This window comes from Eleutherodactylus coqui, chromosome 6, assembly GCF_035609145.1.
Source record: "Eleutherodactylus coqui strain aEleCoq1 chromosome 6, aEleCoq1.hap1, whole genome shotgun sequence".
In the NCBI taxonomy this organism is placed as follows: domain Eukaryota; kingdom Metazoa; phylum Chordata; class Amphibia; order Anura; family Eleutherodactylidae; genus Eleutherodactylus; species Eleutherodactylus coqui.
Window position 1 is genome coordinate 180038613 of NC_089842.1, and position 26601 is coordinate 180065213.

Below are 26601 nucleotides of genomic sequence, written 5' to 3' on the forward strand. Positions count from 1 at the left end.
TACTATGCTACCAGAATGTACATTTTATTGAGCACAGTTTTGTATAAAAATACAACACAGAATTACCTCCAGAAACTTTGTATCAAACAGTGGGTGTAAGCAAAAATTGGACGAAAATCCAAATTTGCAACTAAAATGTGGACCCCTTATACAAGCTTCCAAAAACGTTGGGACACTGTTTAAAACGCAAATGTTAAGAAAAAAAGAATGCAATGATTTGGAAGTCTCATAGAACCATATTTTTTTCACAATAGAACACATATCAGAAGGTGAAAGTGAGACATTTTTCCTTTTCATTAAAAAAGAAATTAACTCCTTTTAGAAATTGATGGCTGAAACACATTCAAAAAGTTGGAACAGGCTAGAAAACTAAGTGGCACAAGCAGCCGCAGGGCCCATTTTCTATTAAGTCACATGACTGTGTGTATAAAAAGAACATGTTAGAGAGGCAGTGTGTCTCAGAAGCAAAGACTATTTAGAAAAATGTTCCTCAGAGTAAAATTCCGAAGACTTTGAATATGCCACCATCTACAGTACATAATATCAAAAAGTTCAGAGAATTTGGAAGAATTCCTGTGTTCAAGGGACAAGGCTGACGGTCTATATTGGAAGTTCGGGCGTCACTGCATTAAGAACAGGCATGATCCTGTGATGCAAATAACTGCATGGGCCCAGGAATACTTCTAGAAATCATTCTCTGTGAACATAACCATGTTAGTCCTTAAAGATGAGAGAGAATCAAAAAACCCGTGAAAATCTACGATGAATAGCAACTACGCTTTATTTACAATTGTAGTTCTTCCACGGTGTAAAGCTGCATGAGAAAATCTGTATTGGTCGTGTGCATTCGGCCTAATGATAAGGGAACCTGATAATAAACTGTTATCAATAACTAGCATAAGTGATTCCCCTCAACAAACTCCACTAAGGAGAAATATGTAGAGAACCAGGAAGCCCCTAATGGGTGTCGTTTATATACCAGAGCCCCCACAACTTGGAGCTAGATCAAAACCTCTATTTGTAGCATCTGATAATTAATGGAATAGCTAACTGATGTGTAGCAGTCCTAATTAAACAAATCACTAGGCAAAGTGCTGACTGTCCTGCTATCAGATGAAAATAACTGTCTACGCTATTAGATAATCTAGCACTGGAATCTGATGTCAGATAGTATAACCAATATAATCAATAGCATAACCACTATATGGAGGTTTTGGAATAACATCTACTCCTAACCAGACATCTCTTCCAGGGAAGGCCCTGCATATTTCAGTAAGACAATGCTAAACCATGTCCTCCATGTATCACATCAGCATGGCTTCTCAGAAGAGTCCGGGTGCTGAACTAACCTCTTGCAGTCCACATCTTTCACCAAAAGAAAATATTTGGTGCATTCTGAAACAAAAAGATCCAGCAAACACGATCCAGGATTATTGAGCAGCTAGAATGCTACATTGGACAAGAATGGGACAACATTCCTTTCTCAAAACTACAGCGATTTGGTCTCCTCACTTCTTAGAGGCTTACAAACTGTTGTAAAAAGAGGGGATGCTACACAATGGTAGACATGGCCCTGGCCCAATTTTTTTACTTTTTTAGATGTATTTATGCCATCAATTTCTAAATGATTTTTTTTTTTTTTTTTTTTTTTTTAATAAAAAGAAAACTTTGGTACCGTGCTAGCCAGTAGAGCCAGATGTGATTGTTCCCAGCAAGAGAAACCAAGTAATCTTATGATATACCTTTTTCATGGCTAACAAAACTACATTAAGTTGTAGCGAGCTTTCAAAACTACTTACAATTAATACCTAATTAGTCCACCGAGAAGGTATGTGAAAGTTTTTATTGTGTCTAAATTGGTGGTAGGGAGTCACCAGGCCTGTGTGCTATCTCTGCTATAGATTTCTGATAGTCTGCAGTGGTGCATGAAGCCACTTCCAATGTTTATCTGTTTTTCAGTGTCAAAAACGGTTATAAACTTGTACTCCCAAATTCTTGTATGAATCTGAGATTCGAAGTTGCCTTTTAATATTGTAACTTTCATATGTTCTATGTTATGTCTGTGGTTAGAAAAATGCTCGGCCACAGGTAATTCGGTCTTTCTTTAATTGTGTGCCGATGAGCTCTCATCCTGACCCTCAGTTTTTGTCCTATTTCTCCCATATAAAGCCCCACAACAGAACATTTACTGCACAGGATCAGGTATACAACCTTGTATGGGGAACATGTGAATGTTCCTGGGATCTTTTAGTCCAGTTATGTGTTGGGGATTTGTATCTTCTCCATGGTCTATATATATTAGCTGGTCTTGCAGCTCCTTACATTACAGCGATAAGTTCCTTTTTGTGTGTCAGAGGGCAATGCACTCCTGATTATAAAGTTACTCACATTTGGGGGTTGCCTGTAATATAAGAGGGGAGCATCCAAGAATATGGTTTTCAGACTGTCCGCCTTGTGTAGTGTATGATGGAGTTTCTTTGCGGTTTTCCTTAGTATCTCCTAGCTGTGAATTGTAGGTCACTACTAGAGGTACACAATCATTTTCTTTCTCCTTGTATTGGAGTAGTTGTTCCTGGGTATCCTGGTGGCTCTGGTGATTTGGTCATCAATTGCGGTGGATGGTAGCCCTGATTTAAAAATGTCCTTTTAGGATGGTATAGATGTTCCTCTGTCTGTTGGCTTGGAGCAGTTCAGGTTGTATCTGATGGCCTGGCTGTAGACTATAGGCTTTTTGATGTGTTAGGGGTCTTAATGTTGGAGAAACAGGACAAAAACTGCAAGCGAGGATGAGATCCCACCACCACACAATTAAAAAGGAAAAGCCAGGATAACCTGTGGTGGAGCATTTTTCTAGTCACTGACACAACATATGAAAGTTACCATATTTAAAAGGCGACTTTACAAAACTGAAGCTCTACCACTAAAAGGACCAACTAAACCCCCGTGGACTGACCAATATCCATTTTATTGGGGAACACACTCTATACAATTTTTTGGGGGGGAGTCAAGGTCACGAAAAAGCCCCTCTAGGCTGTATGCCACAAACATAGAACCCTATATCAGAAAACTAGAAATGACTCTAAACACATGGAAAATTTCACGATATCTTTCCTGGGGAAAGCCAATTTTTTAAAGATGACGGGAGTTCCCCCAACTACTATACATCTTACACTCCTTACCCATTTTTCTAAAACTAAAAGTTTATCTTTTTATATTTATCTCTATAGAAATTTTGTGTGGGGAGGGAAGCGAACGTGCATGGCACTCAAAACACTGCATAAACAAAGACAACGGTGGAATTAAAGGAGATGTCCCGAGGCAGCAAGTGGGTCTATACACTTCTGTATGGCCATAATAATGCACTTTGTAATGTACATTGTGCATTAATTATGAGCCATACAGAAGTTATAAAAAGTTTTTTACTTACCTGCTCCGTTGCTGGCGTCCTCGTCTCCATGGAGCCGACTAATTTTTGGCCTCCGATGGCCAAATTAGCCGCGCTTGCGCAGTCCGGGTCTTCTGCAGTCTTCTATGGGGCTCCGTGTAGCTCCGTGTAGCTCCGCCCCGTCACGTGCCGATTCCAGCCAATCAGGAGGCTGGAATCGGCAGTGGACCGCACAGAAGAGCTGCGGTCCACGGAGGAAGAGGCCATCTTCAGCGGTGAGTAGAGAAGTCACCGGAGCGCGGGGATTAAGGTAAGCGCTCCGGTGAGCTTTCTTTACCTCCCTGCATCGGGGTTGTCTCGCGCCGAACGGGGGGGGGGGTTGAAGAAAAAAAAAACCCGTTTCGGCGCGGGACAACCCCTTTAACTTACCCCACATAAAAGATTATAACTTTGCAGCACAGGCCCGTATAATTCACAACTGGATACAACCTCACTCAAACTTCACTCTAGAATTCTAGACCAATTCTTCAATTTATGAATTAGAAACCTGTCTCGGGTACATGGATACATTGACAAGACTCTGAAAATGGATATATAATATTTAATGAGAAATGAAAATAGGGAGATGCTGCATATCTTTGAGGTCATAACAGGTCTAAGTTTGATTTGTATGTTTTTAGATTAGTTTTAAAAAATATAAAATGTGTATCGAGATTATATCTATGTACAAATCCTTTAATAGTCAGTCATAAGGTGTTCCAGAAGTATAAACTGCCCCAGACCCTGGACTTCAGAAAGGTTAAGAAAGACTGAATAACTAATGTAATGTGGAATGTATATCTCGATTATTCATTAAAAACCGTTTAAAAAAAAAAAAAAGTCTTCAAATCTCAACGCCATACAAGAATTTGGGAGTACAAGTTTATAAGCATCTTTGAGACACTGAAGGCCAGAATAAACATTGGAAGTGGCTTGATGCATCACTGGAGATTATGAGAAATCTATAGCAGAGATAACACACAGGCCAGGTGACCCCCTAATGCTAATTTGTAGACCATAAAACTTTCACAACCCTTATTGGTGGACTAATTAAGTATTTACGCCTCTATGGATTCTATTCTGTTACTGTTTTAAGTGCCAATTTATTACACCAGGTCTGTGCCTTTTCACATGTATGTGTATTTGTAACGGAATAGATCTTTGTATCTATTCCATTAAGCCTGAAGAAGAATCCTAATCCTTTTTAAGCTGTTGAATGTGATTACAATAATTGATATTTGCAGAAATGTATATTCATGCTTTACTTCTTTCTTTCCTCTTAGTACCTGGGACATGTGGAGGTGGATGAGTCTCGGGGCATGCACATCTGTGAAGATGCAGTTAAAAGACTAAAATCCGTATGTATTCTGGTATCTCTGCACAAGTAACTGTCCAAATAGTGTGAAAACCCTATTAGATGGTGTCCGTATATTCTGTAGTGAGAAGTACAAGTATTTGGGAGGGAAATGTGCCGATAACTGAGAAGTACAAATTGACTACTAAATTCCTAATAGCAACTTCACAACAATGTGCTTGCAGAGGATGATGGTTACTAGTTAAACTCAAACAGTAGAACTACTGGAAAGTGATCTTTAAAGATTAATGCCTTTAACAGGACAATGTATATGTAGTACAGGGTGAGTCAAAAGTCACGAACCAACAAAGTATCTGAGATACTTCTTATAAATTGATGTTGGATTGGTGGGTCCCACCCCCCACCCTCTTCATTTTGTAACACCAAGCACATATTTAAAAGCTTAGATGGCAGAAACCTCTCAATCCTAAACTTCTCAGCATAGGTTGAATGTTTGTGAATTGCTTAAAGGGGTTTTGCCATTTAAAAAAAAGAAATCAATACTAGCCTATCGCTACCCTGTCAGCCTTCTTCAAGCATCTTCTCCAGTCCCCCGGGTCACCTCACTTCCAGCCGGCCGGATTCCTCTTCTCCTGGTTATGGAGCGTACATTCTTTTCATTCTTCTTCCTGCAGGTTGGTGTAAGTTATGTTACTAGTGACGTAACGTTCACTGCCTAGGAAGGAATGCCAGTCTATTTCCGGGACTGCGCATGCACGCTGTCTCACCACGCGGTTTATACTATTGCAGAGAGTGTGCATGCGCAGTCTCAGCAATGGCTCGGCAATCCCTGCTAGGTTAGTGACGTAGCATACATTGGCCAGCAGGAAGGTGAATGCCGGCCATGTCAATCGGTTTGGCTGGAGGTGGGACTGCAGAAGACTGGAGAAGTTATGCTAAGAAGATGGACGAGGAGGAATAAGCGAGGATAGAATTTTTGTTTTCGAATGACAGAATCCCTTTAACTAATCACCCAATAGTGGTAATACACTTGTGATCAAGTAGGGTAGCCAGGGAAAATCTGGGTTTCTGGAGGTTGCCCTGGCTATCCAGGCAACAGAGTAGCATGTGGCAGACTTGTTGCTGAAATGTGTGCCGCTGTCCTGTTCATCTGAACGGAGCTTGTGGCGAAACCTGTGGGCATGCTGCTGGAATAACCCCATTCAGATGCATGTGAGACTATATAGACCATCTCTTTGGAGACCAACTACCATTTACCACAACTATAGTCTGCCATCCACTGCCAGGGAAGCCATAAGGTATTTAAAGTCCTGCATTTCTGAATTTTCATGTTTCATGTTGTGACCTATATCCTTAGGGAATGCTTTCTCCATATACTTTGAAAGGTGCTTAGAATGCACTATAAGCGTATTTCAAAATAGATTTTCTGCTGTGTAAAAAAATAGGAACCTTGCAAAAAATGTCTGCACTTTATACCGTTTTATGCCTGCTCATATATAATTAATTTTTTTTCTCCTGTCCCGCTGGTTCACCCTGGATGACTAGTAATAAATAGAAAGTGAACTCTTGTCAATTTGTCATAAGTTTCATGCCACGATCTTAGTATTTGCATAATGATGACTACTTGTTCCCTATAGAATTACGTCACCCATGACTCAATGTACACTGTGGGATAGTGCAGAATTCATTATTTTACTCTACAAGTGGTTATTACAGACAATACACTCTTTTAGCAGTTGTTATTTAAAAAAAAAAAGATAAACATTAAAACTTCACAGTTTTTTTAAACCTCTCAGATTGCTATGCAATAATAAAATAAGTAATACTCACCTTACCGATCCCCTGCCGCTCCCATTCATTGCTTCCTGGGTCCACCAGCAGTCTCTATACATCTTGGTCCCTACCTTGTGACCGCTGTGATCGTGACCAGTGATTTGGTAAGGTGAGCATTACTACTTTCATTATTTTAAAGCATTCACAGTGTTTTAAAGCGGATGGACAATTCCACTTGAAAAGCTGCGGTTGACAGATGTCACCTCTGGCCACCGCTTATCACATGGGCAGCAAAGGATGAAACGTGTTTAAATTCTCTCCTACCAATGGCAGATATCAGAAAAGCCTATCTGGCTGCCCCTATATACCATTATATTGTCTGATTTCATCAATATGAATTCTGCTGAATATGGTTCTTTCTAATGATTTTAGTCTATGACATATGGCCAAGTGATGATATAAACCCAAATCCAATTAATGCACTTGTTACCCTGGTCAAGTACATGCATCATAAAATATTTGAAGCATTAAAAACTATTCCCATTGTTGCAAATGGTGTTCTTGTGCATAACAGCTATTTTAATGTTACAGTAATAATGTTTAACATTACTGACCGAAAGGCTAATTAAAGCTTCCCCTATCGAGGTTCTATCAGTGAAAGTGGCTCTCGGTAGCAGCCATAACCAATAGTTTAAGCAATCTGATCGACCGTTTTCATATAGTTTATGTAAATAAGGGAGATGGAACAATATCTCTGCAGCGCCACCTATTGGAAGGCAGCGTTCCTGTGTGTGGATTCTGTCTTGGCTTTCAATTCCCAGTCATTGTTACAAGGCTTGTATAGAGTCTAACATTGACTTGTAGAAATGCTGCCTTTCAATAGATGGCACTGCAGAGATATTGTTCCATCTTCCTTATTTGCATATTACACAGAGGAGCATGCATGGCCTTTTAAGTCTCCTCACCCACCTTCTTGGTTCTCTCTAAGGCGAAAAGATAGTGCTCCTGACCCATATAGTTTATGGCTTGTCTATGTAGAGCTTTGGATAATACATGTGAGATCTCCATACATCACTTACACTTGTTTCTCATGACCTTAACAGGTTCCAATAATTCTGACCATGTGCTGTTCCTCCTTAATGTTGTTTTGTGCTTGTAAATGCTTGACATGTTTAATATATTTTCTTGTTTTAGCAGGTTTTTCTGTTTAAAAAAGAATTATAATTAACTTATAAAAAGTGTTTTTACATATTAAACAATTAACAAGTGTAGTTCCTCCTTTTGTGATAATCAGCCTTGCATGAGCACTTGCTTCCTCTTAACTCTGCTGGAGTCGTTTGGAAGTGAATCTCGCTTTAACACATACCTTCTTGGAGTAATATTAACGATTAACTGTCACCCTGAAATTAGGAATGTGTGGTGAAATGTCCTTAACGTCTGCTAGATGCAGGGCTGACTTTGTGGAGGAGCGTGATGAATTGGAGGGTTGTTGAACTTGGCAGCAGAAGGCTCGTCCTTTCTCATTAGTCGTCCCCTCATACTGATTCATGACATACATTCTATTCTCTGTGCATGTAGTGTATATAGTAACCACTCCTTTCAGAGCCCTTCACATGCGGATGTGCTTAATGCCATTCAAGCGGGAAAATGAATTAATCCTCTGAAAAGAGCACAGCGTGATTTCCTGAAATTGGCTCTGAACTTGAACACCAGCTGACTAGAGAGTTGCTTGCTTCATAGAAGGATTTGCTTTCTTTACATAGAAAATTTGAGGATTTTAAGAAAGTCACTTTAGGCCAGTTTCAGACGAGTGTACTGTTGCACATCCTTAATACGAATGTGTTACAGATAACATTGCAACCATGTGTCCTCCGTATTTCATCATGCTTCTGTATTTGTGGTCATCGGTCTTCTTTTCTGCTGGGTAAATATGGAGCCATATTGGCAAAATAGAAAATAGTACCAATGAATGCAAATATGGAGGCAAAATGGAGCAAATTGGTGCTTGCTGTATTTTTAAAACATGCCGTGAAAAATACGTGAGTGAATAGATGAGATTTACATTAGCTCCATATTGCAGACCACATATGGAGTACAAATGCAGCCTTTAGTGTTATGTGAACACCCCTCACAGCTCAGAGGAAGTTATTCCACTAACATACAGGGACGCTGTTGGTCTGTTACCTGTCAGCAAGCATTATATTAGGGAATTACTATTTGAGTTCAACCTGTAATGATACTAAACCTGGTTGTCTAAATATAGGTGACCCTGTCCACCGTAACATTTCCTCTTAACCTCACCACATTAAAAAGTTTGTCTGATGTTTTTCTATTCCCCAATAACATGTTCCCTGTGCAGCAACATGACAGACAGACATATACTCCACCCTCCTAGCTCCCTGCATCTCCTGCACTATTGCTCAGTCTTCGTGCCTGGTGTTTGCTTACCGGCTGCAGTTAGCCTGTGTATGGGACATCACAGGCTGCTGCAGCCAATGACAGAGCTTTGTGATTGAGCTCTGTCATTGGCTGCAGCAGCATGTGACGTCCCACAAACAGACTGCTACAGCCTGTAAGCATAACATGACTGGGAAGAGCCAGAGCAATGGCAAGGGACACAATGGTGAGCTGAAAGAGGTAAGTATATGGCTGTTATGTTGCTGTACATGTAATGTGTTTTGGGGGAATAAAACTATTAAAAACCTCTCTTTACCCGCTATTAATGAATCTGTAATTTTTCTAAGTGATGCAAACTGAAGCTAACAGATCCACCAAAAAGCTGGGTAGTTTCTGCTTGCTGCAGTTAGACATCCGTTCAGATTAACGCATCATTTTTTTTTTTTTGTTTATTTGAAATGTAGCTCTATTATACAACTGCATATGGATATTTGTATCAAATGGACCCAATAAATGTAGGCACAATCAGAATCCGTTTTGGTCCATCTCCCCCTCACCCTAGCACCCGTAGAAAACATTATGTAATAAAACAAAAATGTTCAGTTTCTATTTTAGGTCCTGAAGGTTTTTAATTTTTTTGGCTTTTTTAATTTTTTTTTCTTTTACCGTGCCATAAAATGGAAACCAGATGGAGCGGAAGCAAACTGAAATCCTATTGATGTCAATGGGGATTTTACCTCCAAATCCTTCTTTTTTTCCCCCATTGCTTCATTCTTAAGACAGATATAAAATGGAAGACGGTAGACTGATGTGAACCCAGCCTAAGCTTTAAATTGCATATTACTGCCAACATAGTTGTCTACGAAGAATGTATTAAAAGACACTTCCTTAATAAAGGAGGTTTAAGTCCTTTGGTTAAACGTCCCTTATCCCGTACTCTCTTATGGGTTGTTATGGTGTTGGTTATACTATCCCACAACTTTACCAGACATGGAAAGGCTAGCTGAATCAACTTTAGAGGGGCAGTCGGATCAAAGTTTCTTTTTTATTTTTTATTTTTTTTACAGTTGCGGTTTTACCTATAGTAGGGATTGCAGAGAAACTGCATTCTAAACAACATGAATGGGATGTATTGTATGTCTCCCAAACCACACAGCTGAAAACAATGGTGCAATTGTTTTCTTAAAGGGAAGCAGCCATCAGTTTTTATGACATTAAACTAATAGCACTCCATTAGTGTGGTTTCACTAATTACCAATCTGGTCTTGTTGTTAATCTTGATTAGGTCATACTTGCATCATGCTCTGTTTTAGAAACTCCAGTGCCATATGTAAATGCAGCTGGACAGACCCTTTCAACACTGTCCCCCTCTACAACCCCTTGTGTGTTAATGATAATCCATGCACCACTCTGAAATCTGCGCCGGCAGCTCTTGGCACATGTAGATATAAGCTATCCCATTTATAGGCAGAGTCAAGTATCTTATCTGCGCATGTGCGGGAAGCCAACAGCACAGTGCAGCGCGATACTTATCAGCAGCGCGTGGATGACCCCAGCGATGTCAGTCGCGTCGCGGGAGGCTGAAGAAACAGACTTAGTAAAAAAAATGCTGCTAAGGCCGGGCTCACACAAACATAATTTAATAGCCTATTACACCTTGAATGGAGTCAATGAAAGTACATTCCTTTTCATTGATCCATTCTCACTTGCATATATACATTGTGTATAATACGTCCATAAAGAAGAACACAGCATGTTGTAGTTTACTGCGTATTACGAGCAATGGAGACGTATTGTTCTCTGAGCATAAATGCTGTACATACGCAATTACATTGCAGCGGTTTTTTACGCAACATCGCTAAGCGACCGAGCAGGACACGAAAACAAAGTCAGATTGCACATGAGAGCATGCATGAGATACGCTGCCATATACAGCGATAGGCCGGCTTACAATCAGTAATGCTGCGTTATACACTACGCTCATGTGAGCCCGGGCCTAAAGGAGCCCATCCGGCTCACCTACTGGACCGCTCCATTGCATTTACATATGGCACAGGAGTTTTTAAAACCTAAATTACGCAGGTATGACTTTATCAACATTGATAGCCAGACCAGTGTGGGAATCGGTGCAACTTCTCTAATGTAGCGCTGTTATTCGTTTAATGTCCTAAAAACTTCCTGAAAGCTTCCCTTTTAAAAGCCACTTCATATTTCCATGACTAGAGAGAGTAATGACCTACTGAATATTCTACTTATAGTGCTACATGGATGGTGATGCATTATTATACAGAACTCCTTCCTCTGCTGGATCTTGTAATATCCTTGCAGTATTTTCTTGTACACATGACCAAGCTTTGCAGATGCTGAGGGTGCAATTAACATTGGCCATTCTGAAACTGGTTTTAACCCTTTCCAATCCAATTTGTATCCTGGTTTTCCTAGGGGGCTTACTCTTTTTCTGCTGTTATACAATGGCGCTATCTGCTGGCTAAAGCCAATACTGCATGAGGTGACACGTTGGATAGGCTCCAACAGCAGAGAGGCTGGCAATATACAGTAAGAGAACCCCGACGGATGTCTTCCAACATCGGAGCTGTACAGCCTTAAATCCTAATGTCTTCAGACATCAGACAGTGGATTGGAAAGGGTTAAAGGGGGCTTTCAGGGCTTGCAGATTGAGGAACTATCCCGAGGATAGGTCATCAATACTAGATTGAGTCCACACCTTGAGACCCACTACAAATGGCTGCAGCAGTGCCGCTGTTGCATCACTGCGCACCAGGCACAGCGCCGTGTATTTCCTAGTGGCTGTGCCTGGTCAGTCTTTCTGGCCATGTAAGTACGGCTGATAAAGGAAAGGTGAATCAACCCCAGGTATGCCAGAGAGCCCAAGAGCTAGGAGTGAGCACAGGGCCAGGGCTTCTAGGTTGGTAGAAAAGAATAGGAGGTGCTGCCAACCAGATGAACTCTTTAACCCAGTGAGCGAGATGGATTAATAAATCAGAGGGCTGGTGTAGTGACACAACATTTCAAAGATAAGATACACATTTTATAATATTTCAACTTTTATTTAATTAAAACCTGCTACAACACTCATTTCGGGGTGAAGCCCCTTCATCCTAATGGTCCGCTGATTGATGTCTTTTCCTATTGGTGTTTCTGTCACTGTCCTTTGGGTACATATAGATGTTCCACACAACGATCTATGTATCCATTCCTGATTAACGGATGAAGGTGGCTCACTCCACAATCCACAACTTGTTTTCTTAGTTCTGATTAAGAGGAGTCTAATATACTTCTTCCTGCCTCACAACTTATCTTTGAAGTGTTGCGCTGATACACCATCCCTCCGGTTCATTCATCTTTCTGGCCACGCCGCTGTCTCTTCAATCAGCTGATCGGTGGGAGTCAGGAATGGTGGACCCCCACTGATCAAATACTGAAGACCTATCCTGAGCATCGGCAGTCAATATCTTGGTACTGAAAAACACTTTTAAATGTCAACCAAAATTGCTGATTTTCATGGTATCGTCTTATTAGAAATTAAACAAACATGATATGCAAACAAGTCTCATTTGATCATGAACGGGCAATCCATAACTCTACCTCTCATATTCCAGATTGACCAACCTTCTGCTGCCTTGTTTCACTGTGTGCTTGTGTAGCTCTGAAATAATTGCCTTCTTTTTCCCTTTCAACCAGTAACTTGGTGGAGCTGATAATTCAGCAGTCTATAAATACTAGGGGGGCACATTAAAGTGCCCATACAGGTTAAATAGCTGTAGGCCGAACAATTAGTCTCCCAACTTCCCCATAACCATGAAAAGAAACGTGTCGTAATGCCAAGCCAAATGTGCAATGGTGAGAGGGAAATCTCTGGCTGCCAGGCCCCTCTGGAAGTCTTATCTGCTGTGGCAATTAGAATCGGTTTACCTGATCTTCCTTACTCTTCATGGCCGATGTTTAGTGGCTTCCCCATACATATTAGATGATTTGCCGAAATAATGAATTCAGCTGACTTCTGTCTGTTGTGTATGGGAACCTTTTCGTGGATGAGTATCATGCAGTTTGGGATTACACATTAAGGCTTCTTTCACACGGCCTGTTTTCTACCGCGATTAGTGCAGCGTTTCAAACGCTATGCTAACCATGGTACACCGCTTCCATTGATTTCAATGAGGCTTTGCAGACCAACACGGCGTTTCTAAAGCTGCAATTTTTCAAGCACGGTCTACTTTATTTTTGTGCATTTTAGCACTTTTTAACAAACGTTGTCACCCAACACAATAATGGGATGCGTCAAATGCTGTAAGAGGCGTTAAAAAAAGAGGCCATGGTTTTCAATGTGACATTTTGTTAATACATATGTGAGAGCAGCCTAAAGCTTTTACATGAATTTTGGCACAGAGTCTTTGCCAAGCTTCACATAATTCAATAACTTTCTACATCCCATGAATGTGAATGAGGTTTCTACAAACTCATTCAAATGATACAAATCTTTCATTTTTCATCCATTTATCTGCATCAGTAGGGTACAGAAATATATGCGAGAATAAGTAGCATGCTACTCTTCTCCTGTTTGTCTGATTAGTCCCATTTGATTATGTCAAATTGTAATGCAGATTTGTAGCACATGAAACTGCACTTCTGCGGCGCAAACTGAAGTTTCGGCCTTAGGCTGCCTGTCCACAGGCATATTTTCATTGCACTCCACGTGGCGATAATCCAGCCGCAGGGAACTCGGTGAAAGATTTCCATATGGAAAGCCCCCCCACCCCTTCCCCCAACCTGGTCCACGAGCAGAGAATCATAGCGATTTTCCGCTCGCAGGCGGCAATTTGCAGCATACTGCAAATTGCCACGATTCTCCGTGGTTTGCTTATCTGACAGATAGGCTGACAGCGGAGATCCGTCTGCCGGCTCCTGCTCACGGGCGGTGGTGATACCGCAACGCCCGTGGACAGGCAGCCTTAGACTTCTGTGGTGAATGCTGTAGCAAATGTTGGATTTACAATCTGTAAATCTGACACATGAAAAAGAGAGAGAAAAAAGTTTTTATATATATATATATATATATATATATATATATATATATATATATATATATATATATATAATTATACTACACTACAATGAAACAAGTCTACAGACGTGGCACTATCATGGCCAAATTTTATATATATGAATTTCTTTTTTCTGGTCATAGTAGTGGCACCTCTGCAGACTTGTTTCATTGTATTGGCAAACTTGTAAAGGGCTTTCATCATTTCCAGCTCTTTGACAATTCAAGTATTGATTAACGGGCTCCATATGCCACAGATATGTAATACAGCATTCTGTATGAAGTCCTATAATGTTAAAGGGGTTTTCTAGGACTAAGATATTGATGTCCTATCCTCCAAATAGGCAATAAGTATCTGGAGGGGATCCACTGCTTGTGACTCCTGCCAATCAGCTGATTAAAGAGGTTGCGGTGCTGGGGTAAGTGCATAGCCTCTTCTCAGGCCTGTGACGTCACGTTCATTAGTCTCATGACCTGCTAAGTAGTTTCACATGGATTAGGACTGAGCTGCAATACCAGGCACAGCTGCTATAAAATGTATGCACTGTTCCTGATATGCTGCAAAGTGAAAAGTGCCACAGCCACTTCAGATAGCTGATCGATGGGGGTCCTGAGCAGCATCCCCCCCCCGATCTAATACTGATGACTGAAGATGTGTCATCAGTTTTAAGCCACGGAAAACCCCTTTAGACCACAAAAGCCATAAGCCTGTGCTGGCACAATGAAACGGGTCTAATAAATTCTGCTAAATAGAAAATAGACAAGTTCATCCATAGCAAAATGCCAAGTTGCTAATTGCAAAGGAATGAGTTCTGAGACTGTTTTTCCATTGTCACATGGGAAATAACAGGGTGACATTAGTCATTTTTCCCTCTCAACTTCTGGCAGCTTGAGCTTGCCAGACAACTTTTTTAACCCCTTTGTTTCCCAAGCATGGACGTAGGGAATGATGTCACCTGCTTGCTCCTCCTCCTCCTCCTCCTATATAGTGCTTACTAATACTTGCTGTGCTGTTTGATGCATGTTGATTATAAAACCTTGAGAGTTTTGTAGCTTCCAGCAATAATAGTGCTCGACTTGTCCCCTCCCCTGTTCCTCCAGGAAAGGAAATTCTTCAAAGGCTTCTTTGCAAAAGTAAGTCAATGATGCCATCTGTGGTTAAATTTATAAGGAGTTACACGCTGGTAGGACTACTGTCACAGTACATAGCAGTTTGTCCCTTCACTTTGTGATTCCTGTAGTGTACCCTTGTATAGGCCAAATTACCTTTTTCCATGTGTTCTTTTTAAATTGCTTGACCTAGGTGGATGGGTTCGGAACAATAAAGTCCAGTTTTAATTCACTCTGTAAACTGCTCTTGAAGGACCTCAACTGCTGCAAAGGTGTTCAGCCTGTGCCTTTTAGAGTCCTATTTGACCCTGTAGACTTTTTATTGGGCAATGCCTCTTGTGAGGTATCTGCATTTAGTCTTTTTATTTTTTTTGTTTGTTTGTTTGTTTTTTTTTAAATATATTTTTTTCCTTTCGGTCCCAAATAAAAACTGCTGTGCACTTTTTGTTTTCTTTGCTCGGTTAACTGTCCTTAATTGCAATCTAACAGTTACTGCTGAGTCAGGGATAATATACTAATTTTATCAAAATTGCAAACTGAGACAGCGTGATCCAAGAATTGGAGAATTTTTATTCTCTGCTGCTTGCCATCTTAAGTGGCAGTGCTTTTTGGGGGTGATGACCTTTTCGATCTGTGAAAACCCCCTTACATCTAAAATTTCAAGTTTTCCAAGATAGATGCTTTTAATTATACGGGTTGACCTGTTGGGAAGAAATTTCATGTTAATTTAAAGCTATACGTTCTGCTCCATAGTCTCGAAACCTACTGTAATATTTTGTTGAATATGAATCACTTTGTTAAATATTAATGGCTTCAGTAAATTAGCTAGTTGTAGTACGCCTTTACATGGTGGCGCATGTAATCTCTTTCTGCCAGATCATCAGAAAAAAAATAATAAAATCCGCTTAGACTCCTGCCTATCAATCTCTTCACAAAAAAATTACAAATGAATATTGCTCATGCTGATTGAGATGGTAATCTAATTCTACAATCTGAGGTTTTGCCTATACTGTATGAGATCACTGTGTGTCTGCAGGAATTCTAGTGCTGGACACTTTACTACAGCTATGGTGACGGATCTTTGTTCACTGTCAAAATGGCATCTAGGTATCCTTTTCTCCCCCCTTTAAAAAGTAATTTGTTTTCAGCCATTGAAAACCACAGTGTACATATACAAATAGTTACAGAACACTGGTACAGCCTGTATCACAGTCCAGAGTTGTAATCGCTGATCTGCTTGTTATTGTAAGAAGTCGACAGGTTTCTCCAAAATTCCTAACAGCTTGGGTGAGATCATATACTGTAGTGAAACATTTTTTTTCCCTCCCTCACAATGCAGTACAGTACATGGTGTTCACTTCCCAGCATGCAGATAATGGGGTAAGCTCCATACAGATACTGAGGAACCAAAAATCACTGGCAGATTTCAGCTCTTAAAGTGGCCAAACGCATTCAATTAATGTCAGTCATACTGGTCGTTTTGAGCAGGCTGACTGCTGTTGAAGGTTTATGGCTACCTTAAAGGGAATCTGGCTATCATTTTGCAGCACTGAGTGCAGCATATGGTAGTGCCTGTCACACTGATTGCAGTGATACATCTTTGTTTATCTGTGCAGTAGTTTTGGAGAAACATGCATTTTAATAGTAGCAGCAGGACATAGAACTAGTCCTGCATACGCATGAGCTGTACCCACCCCACTGTTTAGGCAATGATTGTCAGCTGTCTATGCAGAGTAATAGCTAGACAGCAGTCAATCAGTGGCTGGAGGGTGGGGTGGGTGTAGCGAGCCTGCAGCTCATGAAGAATATCCAGGACTACTTCAAGTTTCTCCCAAACTGCTGCACAGATACATCAGACATATGACTAATCAACGTGACAAGCACTACCTTATGCTGCTGTGAGAGGGGTGCAAAGAGATAGTGACTGTCTCTTTAAGGCTACAGAATTGTGAAAGAACCTCTGGACTGTAATTCAGGATCAGGACAAGATGTAACATATTTGCAAAGTTGCCCAACTTTTTATGTAACATATCTATGTGAGTTTCAAAATGATTAAAGTTGCAGATTGTTAAACTCTGCTTAGTCATTGTCTAATAGTGTTTGATAAACATGCCTTCAAGATGTGTTTCGGAGATTTTCCTAATGTTGCACAGGTGCTATACTTTCACTGATAGTACACGTGCTTTGTTCTTCTGAATGGCAGCCAGCTAATCACAGTTTATGGGAATTGGGTGGAGAATTGGGTGGATGCTTCCTGATTCAGCTGGGGAGCGAAAGTTATAACGGGTGTAGTCAGTCTGTCACATGACAAAACCTCTCAACTGCGGTTGTCTCTTTAGGGCAAGACCTCCTGCTCAATAGCATAATCTCCCACAAGGCGCTATTTCCATTTGAAAACGTACCTGCATTCCTCCTCTTGCTTCCTTTCTACTAAGGAGGAATTGGTAAAAATAAAGAAAAAAAGAGCAGCTCTGGAAGACTAAGTTCATCCCCCAGCTTGGCTCTGATAGTGAGGGGAAAATTTAGGACACACATTTTTATTGGCTGAGGTTTAGGGAAAGGGCAAGGGGTTTTTCATACCATCAATATGACCCCCTCCTTCTGTTGACCAGACAGCGTATTTGAGAAATATGGCCATGGCCTCCTTCCACAATATTGAGGTGTTTGCCTCATCAAGTGCCTGTATCTTCTGGCTTCCCTGAACTTGAGCCTGAGGGCTCTTTCCCACGAGCGCATAAACTGCAACGGTGTTTTTACATTTTCACACCTGCTCCGTATAAGCGCTTGAATGGGCGTTTTCCCCCCGATCACGGACAGCGGTTTCTCGTCCATTCACACGACAGTGAGCGTCGTTTTTAGCGAAAAAATTCGCTGCACCCCGGAAAAACCCTCGCTCTGCCAAAATCCTAGGGACGACCTCCAGTGCCTATATAGAGGCACCTGTAAACTTATCGCAGCGTTGGATGCTGCAAAAATGCCTCCCCCTGCCTTCTCTTTCCCTTCTCCCATACGATTCTATAGGACCAGCCAGCGTATATTGGCCAAAACATACTTCCAGAACTATGTTTTGACTGAGTGTATATGTTTTATTTTTCACGCTGCTAGTGTATTTATGCGCCGTATATTCGCCCCTTTTGAACAGCTGCATTGGAAACCAATGCTTCACATGGGTACCGTATATGCACCCGGGCATAAGAAAACAGTGTAGATGCGCTCATGGGAATAAAGCCTGTGGTGGATTAAGACTTGGAAATGGTCGCACCTTGGTTTGCTTCTTCAGAAATAGGAAGGTGGAATGAACTCTAAATACAGAGGGTTGGCTTTACTAAAGGGGGAATTTTTCAAACGTTTCTGATGTGGGCAATTTCATCTTTATCTGAAGTGAGACAATTCTGCCCAACTTGCTTTTTACTCCACTTTTATCAAAGGATGAGCTGGTTTTGAGAATTTTTTGACAGTACGTAATTCCAGCAGACATGGGCTAGAGTGGTCTCTTCTTTTTCTCCCCTGCAGAATCAGAAGACATCCTCCTAATACCCATTAGGTGGTTGCCCCTTTCCCTAGAAGATATGGGGGTTACAGGTCATTGATTTTTTTTTAAACTGCACTTGCTCTACTGGGAATCCGAAATCCTCAAGACATGGCCTGTTGGGGTTTAATAGGATTGTTTTGGGGAACATAAACACCGTTCTAGTCTAGTACACAATCCTAATATAGAGGGGAAGGTGTCTGTGTACTAGAGTAGAATATATTGTAGACTATTGTAATTTCTGCAGTTATTTCACTTCAGTTTTTTTTCCTTTTCCTGTGCAATGGCTCAGCAAACGTTTTTGTTTTTCTTCCCCCTTTCTAATAGAGAAGTCCTTGTTTATATTTAGTGCAGAGGGTCAGTTCTCCCATACGTAGTTTTAGTTTAGTTTCAGAATGAATAGCTATTCATGAAGGCTGTTGTAATTCGTAGTTAGAACAAATAAAGCTTATACTCTTGGCAACCAATCAGGCTTCAGTTTTCTTTCTCAGAGTAGGCTTGGAAATGAAAGCAGTGATTTAATGAGTCGATACAGACAACACAAACCTTTTTTTTTTACTAATTTTAAGCAATATTGCTTATGCGGAGTTCTTTCACATAAGTTTTCTTATTGAAATAGGCCATCTCACATTACAGGGAAGAGAAGTCCCAGTAGGAATAGATGACCTTGCAAGATGTTTATGAAAATGATTTCTGTGTGTTGCCCTTGTGTGTGTTAATTGAGACCTCCTTCACCAATGGCTACTTCCCATCTAGATTATAAGGGATCTTTTTAAGGGTGGATTCACACACAGCGTTTTTGGAAACACTAATGCACCTTCTGCCAACAATAGAAGTAGATCCAGAAGAAGGAAGAAGTAGAAGTCCTTCTTTTTTATATGTCCGATTCCTTTTTGAATCAACCTCTAGTTTTGGCCTAAAGTGTATTGCTTTTCATAAAATAAGCCACTGTGTGAAACCACCCTTATAGAGCCATGTGCGCCTGTCTGGTGTTGCCCCCATCTGCGGCACCAGGATCTGAGACCATTGAGTTTTACCTGAAAACTATTGGGTATCTTGGACCTGTAGCGATGGTTCTTGCATATTTCAATGTTTGTTTTTGCCTAAATGCCATTTTACAGTGTGGTACCAAGATTTTTTTTAAAGGTACCAGTGGAGTAACTCCTTATTCATGTGTGCCAGTCTCCTAAGTCTTGGTAGATTCTCCCATCCAGGTAAAGAATTTTAATGCAGAATTCTTTGCACTCTCAAGTATATGTTGCAGTCTTTGTATTCCATGTATGTTCCTTTTTGAGCAGTTGCCTTTCACCTTCTTTGCAGTGCTTTTTATGAGCTTCTTCTCTTCTGCTTTTGGTGAATGAATTGGCATGAATTTTGAATACATAGGCTTCTTAGAGGTTTTTCTAGATGTATTTTGCTCACTTTGTTTCATTCTAGGTCAACAGAAATAAATAAAAATAAATGACTTTTATACCATGTTGTAAAATTAATTTTTCTTTCCCGCATTTTAAAGACTGGCAAGAAAGCGATCAAGGCAGTCCTGTGGGTTTCAGCAGATGGACTTAGAGTTGTGGACGAGAAAACAAAGGTATGAAGTCTTGGTTCCTTTATCATGTAAGTGAAAACTGCTGAATGCAGCTTGGTTATCCTGTTCTGATCCATCCCTTGTCAATGGGAATTGCAAATTGAGTAACAGGAGTCTTTGGTTGTTATCCTTTTTTTCTTTTACTTTTCAGAGTTTTGATTGCAGAGTGAACTTATTTATATTAGGGAGGGGGGGGGGGCAGTCCTTTTACAAGATCACCAATATGGGCTGTCTATCTTACCATGCAAATGACCTTTGCATGACAAGAAATGACTTGGGGGTTACAGTTGTCTCTGAAAAGAGGTGAAAAGATATGAGAAAAGTCTCCAGTGTGGTGTAGAGTTGTCAGAGGAACAAGTTTGACTTGTGAATGGAATATCACAAAAAATTGACTTTTGTTCACAAGGTCTATGGGTGGGCTGGAAGCTTGGTATAGGGTGTGAATATAAACCATAGTGCCATCGTTTCTGGACTATTCCCATTGGCATTCACTGTTTTATGTCAATAAAAATTCCAGAAAGAGAGAGGGACGTAGGAGGAAAGATTGTGGATATGCAGACCCAGAACACCTCTACTATGGGAAATAGCTCCCAATTACAAAGGGAAGTAGATGGAGTTAATCCCGGGTTATTGGTGGATGATCCACCAGTAGTTTGTTCTGAATACCCTGTGGTATTTTGAAAGCAAGTTTCAATAATGATATTCATATCTCAGCAGCATTTTTACAATATGTTGCTAGATTAGAAAGAATCTTTCAACTTTGCGATTTTTGCAAGTTGGCTCCAACTCAGTCCATACATGGAAGATAGAATAGTTTTACGGCCGGTTGTTGAGATGCAGAACAGGAGACATTTTTTGGTGTGGAAGGATCTTGTCTGTGGGCAGAAGAGAGCTGAACAATGCTCAGCCTAGCTTAGTGGTATTATGTTAGAAGTAACCCCAATGTGTACTGAGGTAGTTGTGGAATTCCTTGGCATTAATCCAATGAGAGGGGAATCTCCAGTTTCTGTTCTTCTCCTAGCAGTTCTAAGATAATAATGGAATTTTTCCAGATGGTAACAAGCAGTATCAGAGTGTTTCTGTGATCTTTGCAGCAAAATAAAGTGTAATTTTGAGTCTGCATACATTTCGATGCAGACATGGTGAAGGGGAGTCAGATTTTCAGAGAACGTGTTACTCCTTAAAAAGAATGTCACAATGAAAAATGGTCCCTGAACTACTATAATGCATCTAACTGAAGAGAGACCGATTCCAAACAATGTAATTCTCTCTGGACTCCCTTGTACTCCCCCCAGTAAGTTGCAGGCTGGTACTTGGCGTTGTAATGCATTCCCCTGAATCCCTTAAGTTCGGATCAATAGTATAGTAGAACTCCTAAATGCTTCATTCATGTGGATTAGGGTACTTAAAGGTGTTATCCAGGCAGCACCCTCTGGGATACACCGTGGTTGGAGCAGAAGTGCTGCTCCGATCCTTGCGTAGGGGCCGGTGCTCGTAATTGCAAGTGCAACTCTCATTGCAATCACTGGGAGCTGTGCCTACAATTACAAGCACAACTCCCATATTTAAGACATTCTGACTAATCACTGACTGTGGGGAAGGGGTTTGTGCATAAAACCTCAATTCCATTCCCTTAAAGTAGAGCATGTGCTCTCCTAGAAACCTTTTCATTAAACTAAATCCCTAATGCAAGTACCACCTCATGGATGGCACACTGCTGAAGATAAGAACTTTATTTTTTTTTTTTTATCCTTGCTTTGAGGAAGCCATAACTTTTCATACTATATAATGTAGAATTTTAAGGGCTTGTTTTTGTTGCATAAGTTGTTTTTTAATAGCACAATTTTTATCTGCATTTAAAGGGGTTGTCTCGCGGCAAACATCAAAATGTTACATTACCCCATTCCCCCTGTCACCTCCCTGGCATAAAATAGCAATTTAAAGCGGTTTTTAAACCGCTTGCTACTCCCTGATCTGACGAAATATGGAGTTATAAAAATCTTCTCCCTAAGATGGCCGCCGGTCCTTTCCCAGGGATGCACTGCGGTTTTCTCCCATGGTGCACCGCGGGTCTTCTCCCATGGTGCACCATGGGCTCTGTGCGTTCCATTGCCGATTCCAGTCTCCTGATTGGCTGGAATCGGCACACGTGACAGGGCAGAGCTACGATGACGACGCGGTGACCAGCTCTCCGGCACGAGCGGCCCCCTTCACCAGTCAGAAGCACGGACTGTGCAAGCGCGTCTAAAAACGCCAGAAGACATCAGAATTAGACGGATCCATGGCGACGGGGACGCTAGCAATGGAGCAGGTAAGTGAATAACTTCTGTATGGCTCATATTTAATGCACGATGTATATTACAAAGTGCATTAATATGGCCATACAGAAGTGTATAACCCCACTTGCTGCCACGAGACAACCCCTTTAACTTATTGCTTGATTTTTATGGACTTTCTGGGGGAGAATGGAACACCTAGAATCTGGAATTTGGAAAATGTTTAGCATTTTTGGTATTCACTGTGTGGTATAAATATAGATTACACATTGGTTTACGCTGTAATCCTATCAAGCAGCATAATAAAGTCAAACATTGGAAAGGCTTTTTGCACTTTTTTTTTCTTCTTCTTTTTTTTAATATTCCATTAAACGTTTTTCTCTCATTTTTTGGCCCATTAGGGGATGTTACAATTTGATCTTTTGATCACTTTTAGAATAATCTATGCCCAGCAGTAATGCTAAGATAGCCAGAGCCCCAGTGTTTGCCAAGCCCCGCCACCATAACATTGGCATTTCATGATCGAACTGCACTGGGGACAATGGGGTGATGGAGGAAGCTGCTTTTTCTCCAAATCTCTCAGCAACGGGTTAAATGGGCGGGGTATGAGTTCTCTCTGAACCAGGCTGTTACAGTCACAGCTGACCTCTTGTACCTCTGTGATCACCACATTGTCCTGTTTGTGTAAGCCATTTTGCAGGAACTCTTCCCGCTGATGACATGTAGGTTAGATGTCAGGAAAGGAATCACTAGAATGTATAAAACTCAGCCCTCGCCGAAAACTTGGAACCACCATGAAACACATGTAATATACACATAAAGATAGTTCTACTATTATACCTTACATTCTTATAGTCACACCATTGAATGAGGCATTATTACAGCCCACAATTCTTTATCGTCTCTGTTCTGCCCACAGATAAAGATGAATATCTTGCAAATTCATTAAATTATGTTAGTGGCAGAACCTTTGGAATCTCAATACTGGATATCCATGATCTTTACGGCTGACCGTTTACTGAGCAGTTGCTGGCACCCAGGTTCTCCTCCTTGCCGCCTCCCATGTGGATCATGACCACTTCTTTACTCCATGTGCACAACCACAAAACAGCCACTGATCTGCTAAAAAATTCAGCCCAGGCAGAAACATGGGTGGAGCTGGTGCATGCTGATTGGCTTGGGTCTCGCTACTTCTGTGCAGTACGTTGATTCGTTAGAACACTGAACACTGCTCTTCAGGTGCTATCCAGCTTCTTTCCCCACTCGGGGTACTAGAGCTCTCTTTCCTACTGCTTCTTACCCCCTTACCCTGGTCCAGATAGCAGTGGTCCAGACAGATGGCATTCCCAGTCTGTTCCAAGGTCCGCCAGTTGATGACCCCCTACATAGGTGTTTGCAAGCTTACTGGGAGGGTGTGAAAGGGAATTCATAGATAAGTATTGCATCCTTGGAACCTGTCTCTCTTCCGTTATTCTTGTGTTATAGTGACTAGCGGCCCATTCACTACTACACTACAGAAATGGGAGAATGGATGATGAACTGTTTTATAGGGAGGACACTGATCCCCCTATTCTCGGAATCAGACCCCCACCCAGTGGATAGGTGAAAACTGAAAAAATGACCCATCGCTCGAATGTCCCTTTTTAAGGCTGCATTCACACAACCGCTTGTGAGTTGCGCTGAGATTCTGATGCGCAACTTACATTGAACAGTACAAGGACACACAACCGTGTTCTGTCCAACTCACAGTGGACATTGCATGTCTAATTCTCGTCCACAGGATATGGATGAAAATAGGACATGCTGTTTCCCTCCCTACACAGACCATTGGTCTATGTGAAAAAACTCCTGTGAGCATGGCCTAATTGGCTATATATTGGGTCTACGTGCGGTTTGTCAAATACTCAGAGAGCACATGGACCAATGCAGGGATGTGGTGGGAGGTAATAAGATGAATGAGAATAATATTGTAGTCATGAATATGACACCTGGAGGTCTGTAGACCGCTGTTAATAGCAGAGCCTAGTGATGAAAAACATTAGTGATCCAACAGATGGACTGAAGTTAGGCAAGTCTACGTGGCCTTTTCAAATCGTAAGATTTTCTGACTTGGAGCATGCTGAATACAAAATGCCTGCTGCATACAAAATGCCTACAAATACTGTAAAAAAAAATAAATTTGCATATGAGCTGACTTTGTTTTTATCTCTTGTAGGATCTTCTGGTAGACCAAACCATAGAAAAAGTGTCCTTCTGTGCACCAGATAGAAATTTTGACCGAGCATTCTCTTACATATGTCGTGATGGAACGACAAGAAGATGGATCTGTCATTGTTTTATGGCCGTTAAGGACACGGTCTGTACTTTTTAAGATTTATTCTGTTTGTTGTTTGGCGTTGCTTTCTTTAGAGAGGACAACCCTTTAATGGCCATATTGTTTCAGTCCTATAAGACCAGACCTTTTGTGGTAATTTTTATGCATATGAAAATTTTATGGCCCTGTTGTGTTTTTTTTTTTTTTTCTTCTATCAAAATTATTTGTTACATCTTTTGTAACCTTAGGCCGGCTGCACACTCACAGGTCGGATTCCAGATGCAGGATTCCGCACCGGAATCTGACTCTGTGCCCGGCCGGTGACTCTGTGTACCTGTCTTATTTCTTCTTTATCTGTACTGCGGATGGTCCGGACGGCTTGCCATTGGACATGCTCAGTACAAGTTTTTCTGCGCCATCGCTAGGCGATGACATGAACCCCGCAACCTTTCTGCAATGTTAATTGCGGAAGGGCTGCGGATCTGACTGCTTCCATTGACTTCCATGCGGACACCGCGCAAAAATTGAGTATGCTGCAATTTTTCCTCCACGAGTGAATTGATTTCCGCTCGTGTGCAGGAAAAAGCACGTTTCCACAGCATGCTATGGGCGGTATTTGCTGCAGAACCCAGGGGCCGACGCCAACCCTTGATTCCGCAATGCAAATATGCCCTAAGGCTGGGTACACACAGAGCGGAAATTCTGCTGCATTTACAGTAGCAGCAAAGTGGACGAGTTCTTGAAAATCTCGTTCACAAGCTGCGGAAATAACCTGCACAAAATCCATGCGGAAATTGACTTAGAGCACAGAATTTAAATCAATGACATGTTAATTATGCCGCAGTCTCCGTGCGCACTTTACCCCCTCGCAATGAAGAGGTCAATTCCGCACAGGAATTCGCGACGCATCCAATTTCAAAACCCAGTTGCATGTTTGCAGGCAGGCATTCCGTGGCTGATCTGCAGTGGAATATCCGCTGGAAATCATCCCCATGTGGACGCAGCCATAGGACTGCTTAACACCTTTTTAGTATTTGTTTTTCAATTTCTTGACAGCATTTCTTGTTGTGTTAGGGGTAATGTGCACAAAAAGTAAAGTTTTTGTTTGTTTGTTTGTTTTTTTTAAATTATAGGTTTTTTTTTTATTTTTAAAATGAGTACATTAGCACTAAAATAAAATACATGGATGGGGTTTCCCATTTTTTGTTTCAGACTTGTTGTAATCCGAGACTATACAAGTTATATCAAGACTTCTATGGCGACTGCTTATATTGGTGTGGATGTGATTTTAATTTTTTTAAAATATTTCCTTACATCATTTTTTAAAATGTATTTATTATTTTTTTGTGCATGTGTAATATGGATATTATTTTATTTTTTCACTTCTAGGTCCTCCAGAAGTCTTATATGATGTCATGGGGGATATGTATCTGCACAATGTCATTTCTTAATCTTATTTCACAATTTTCCACTGTAACTGTGGCAGCCATAGATTCCTCAGTGATGGGGAAAAACACCCCCTGACAGTAGTCAGTGGCAGACCTCAGCTGGGGTGTGCTACGACCCAGCAGCTATGCAATGCCAGGAGTCGCTGATCATCGGTTCCAATATAGGAAACTGCACTGCCAGTCGCTTCCTCTATTTACTACATGGAGCTTATAAACCGCTTCTGTATTCTCCTCTGGGTCTCTGGCTGTTTTTTGGCTTGCTCCTGCTAAATTGTAGGGGCATGAGCTTTAAACCTGCACTGTACATTTACAATGGCACAAGTTTAAAGCCCAAGACCAAGTTCAATGAATTATTGACTCTGTTCACA

General features: G+C 41.1%; 1 protein-coding gene across 7 annotated transcripts in view; it reads left to right on the forward strand.

Moving 5' to 3' along the window:
• Window positions 1–26601, forward strand: part of NUMB (NUMB endocytic adaptor protein) — a 127710-nt gene that overhangs the window by 88425 nt on the left and 12684 nt on the right. For 5 of the 7 annotated variants that reach the window (XM_066608349.1, XM_066608355.1, XM_066608352.1 and 2 more), the window contains 4 exons: window positions 4708–4782; window positions 15073–15105; window positions 20124–20198; window positions 24687–24827. In XM_066608349.1, the coding sequence (XP_066464446.1) occupies window positions 4708–4782; window positions 15073–15105; window positions 20124–20198; window positions 24687–24827 (324 nt within the window). The remainder of the gene's footprint in view (window positions 1–4707; window positions 4783–15072; window positions 15106–20123; window positions 20199–24686; window positions 24828–26601) is intronic. The other 2 variants (XM_066608354.1, XM_066608356.1) reach the window with 1 other exon arrangement.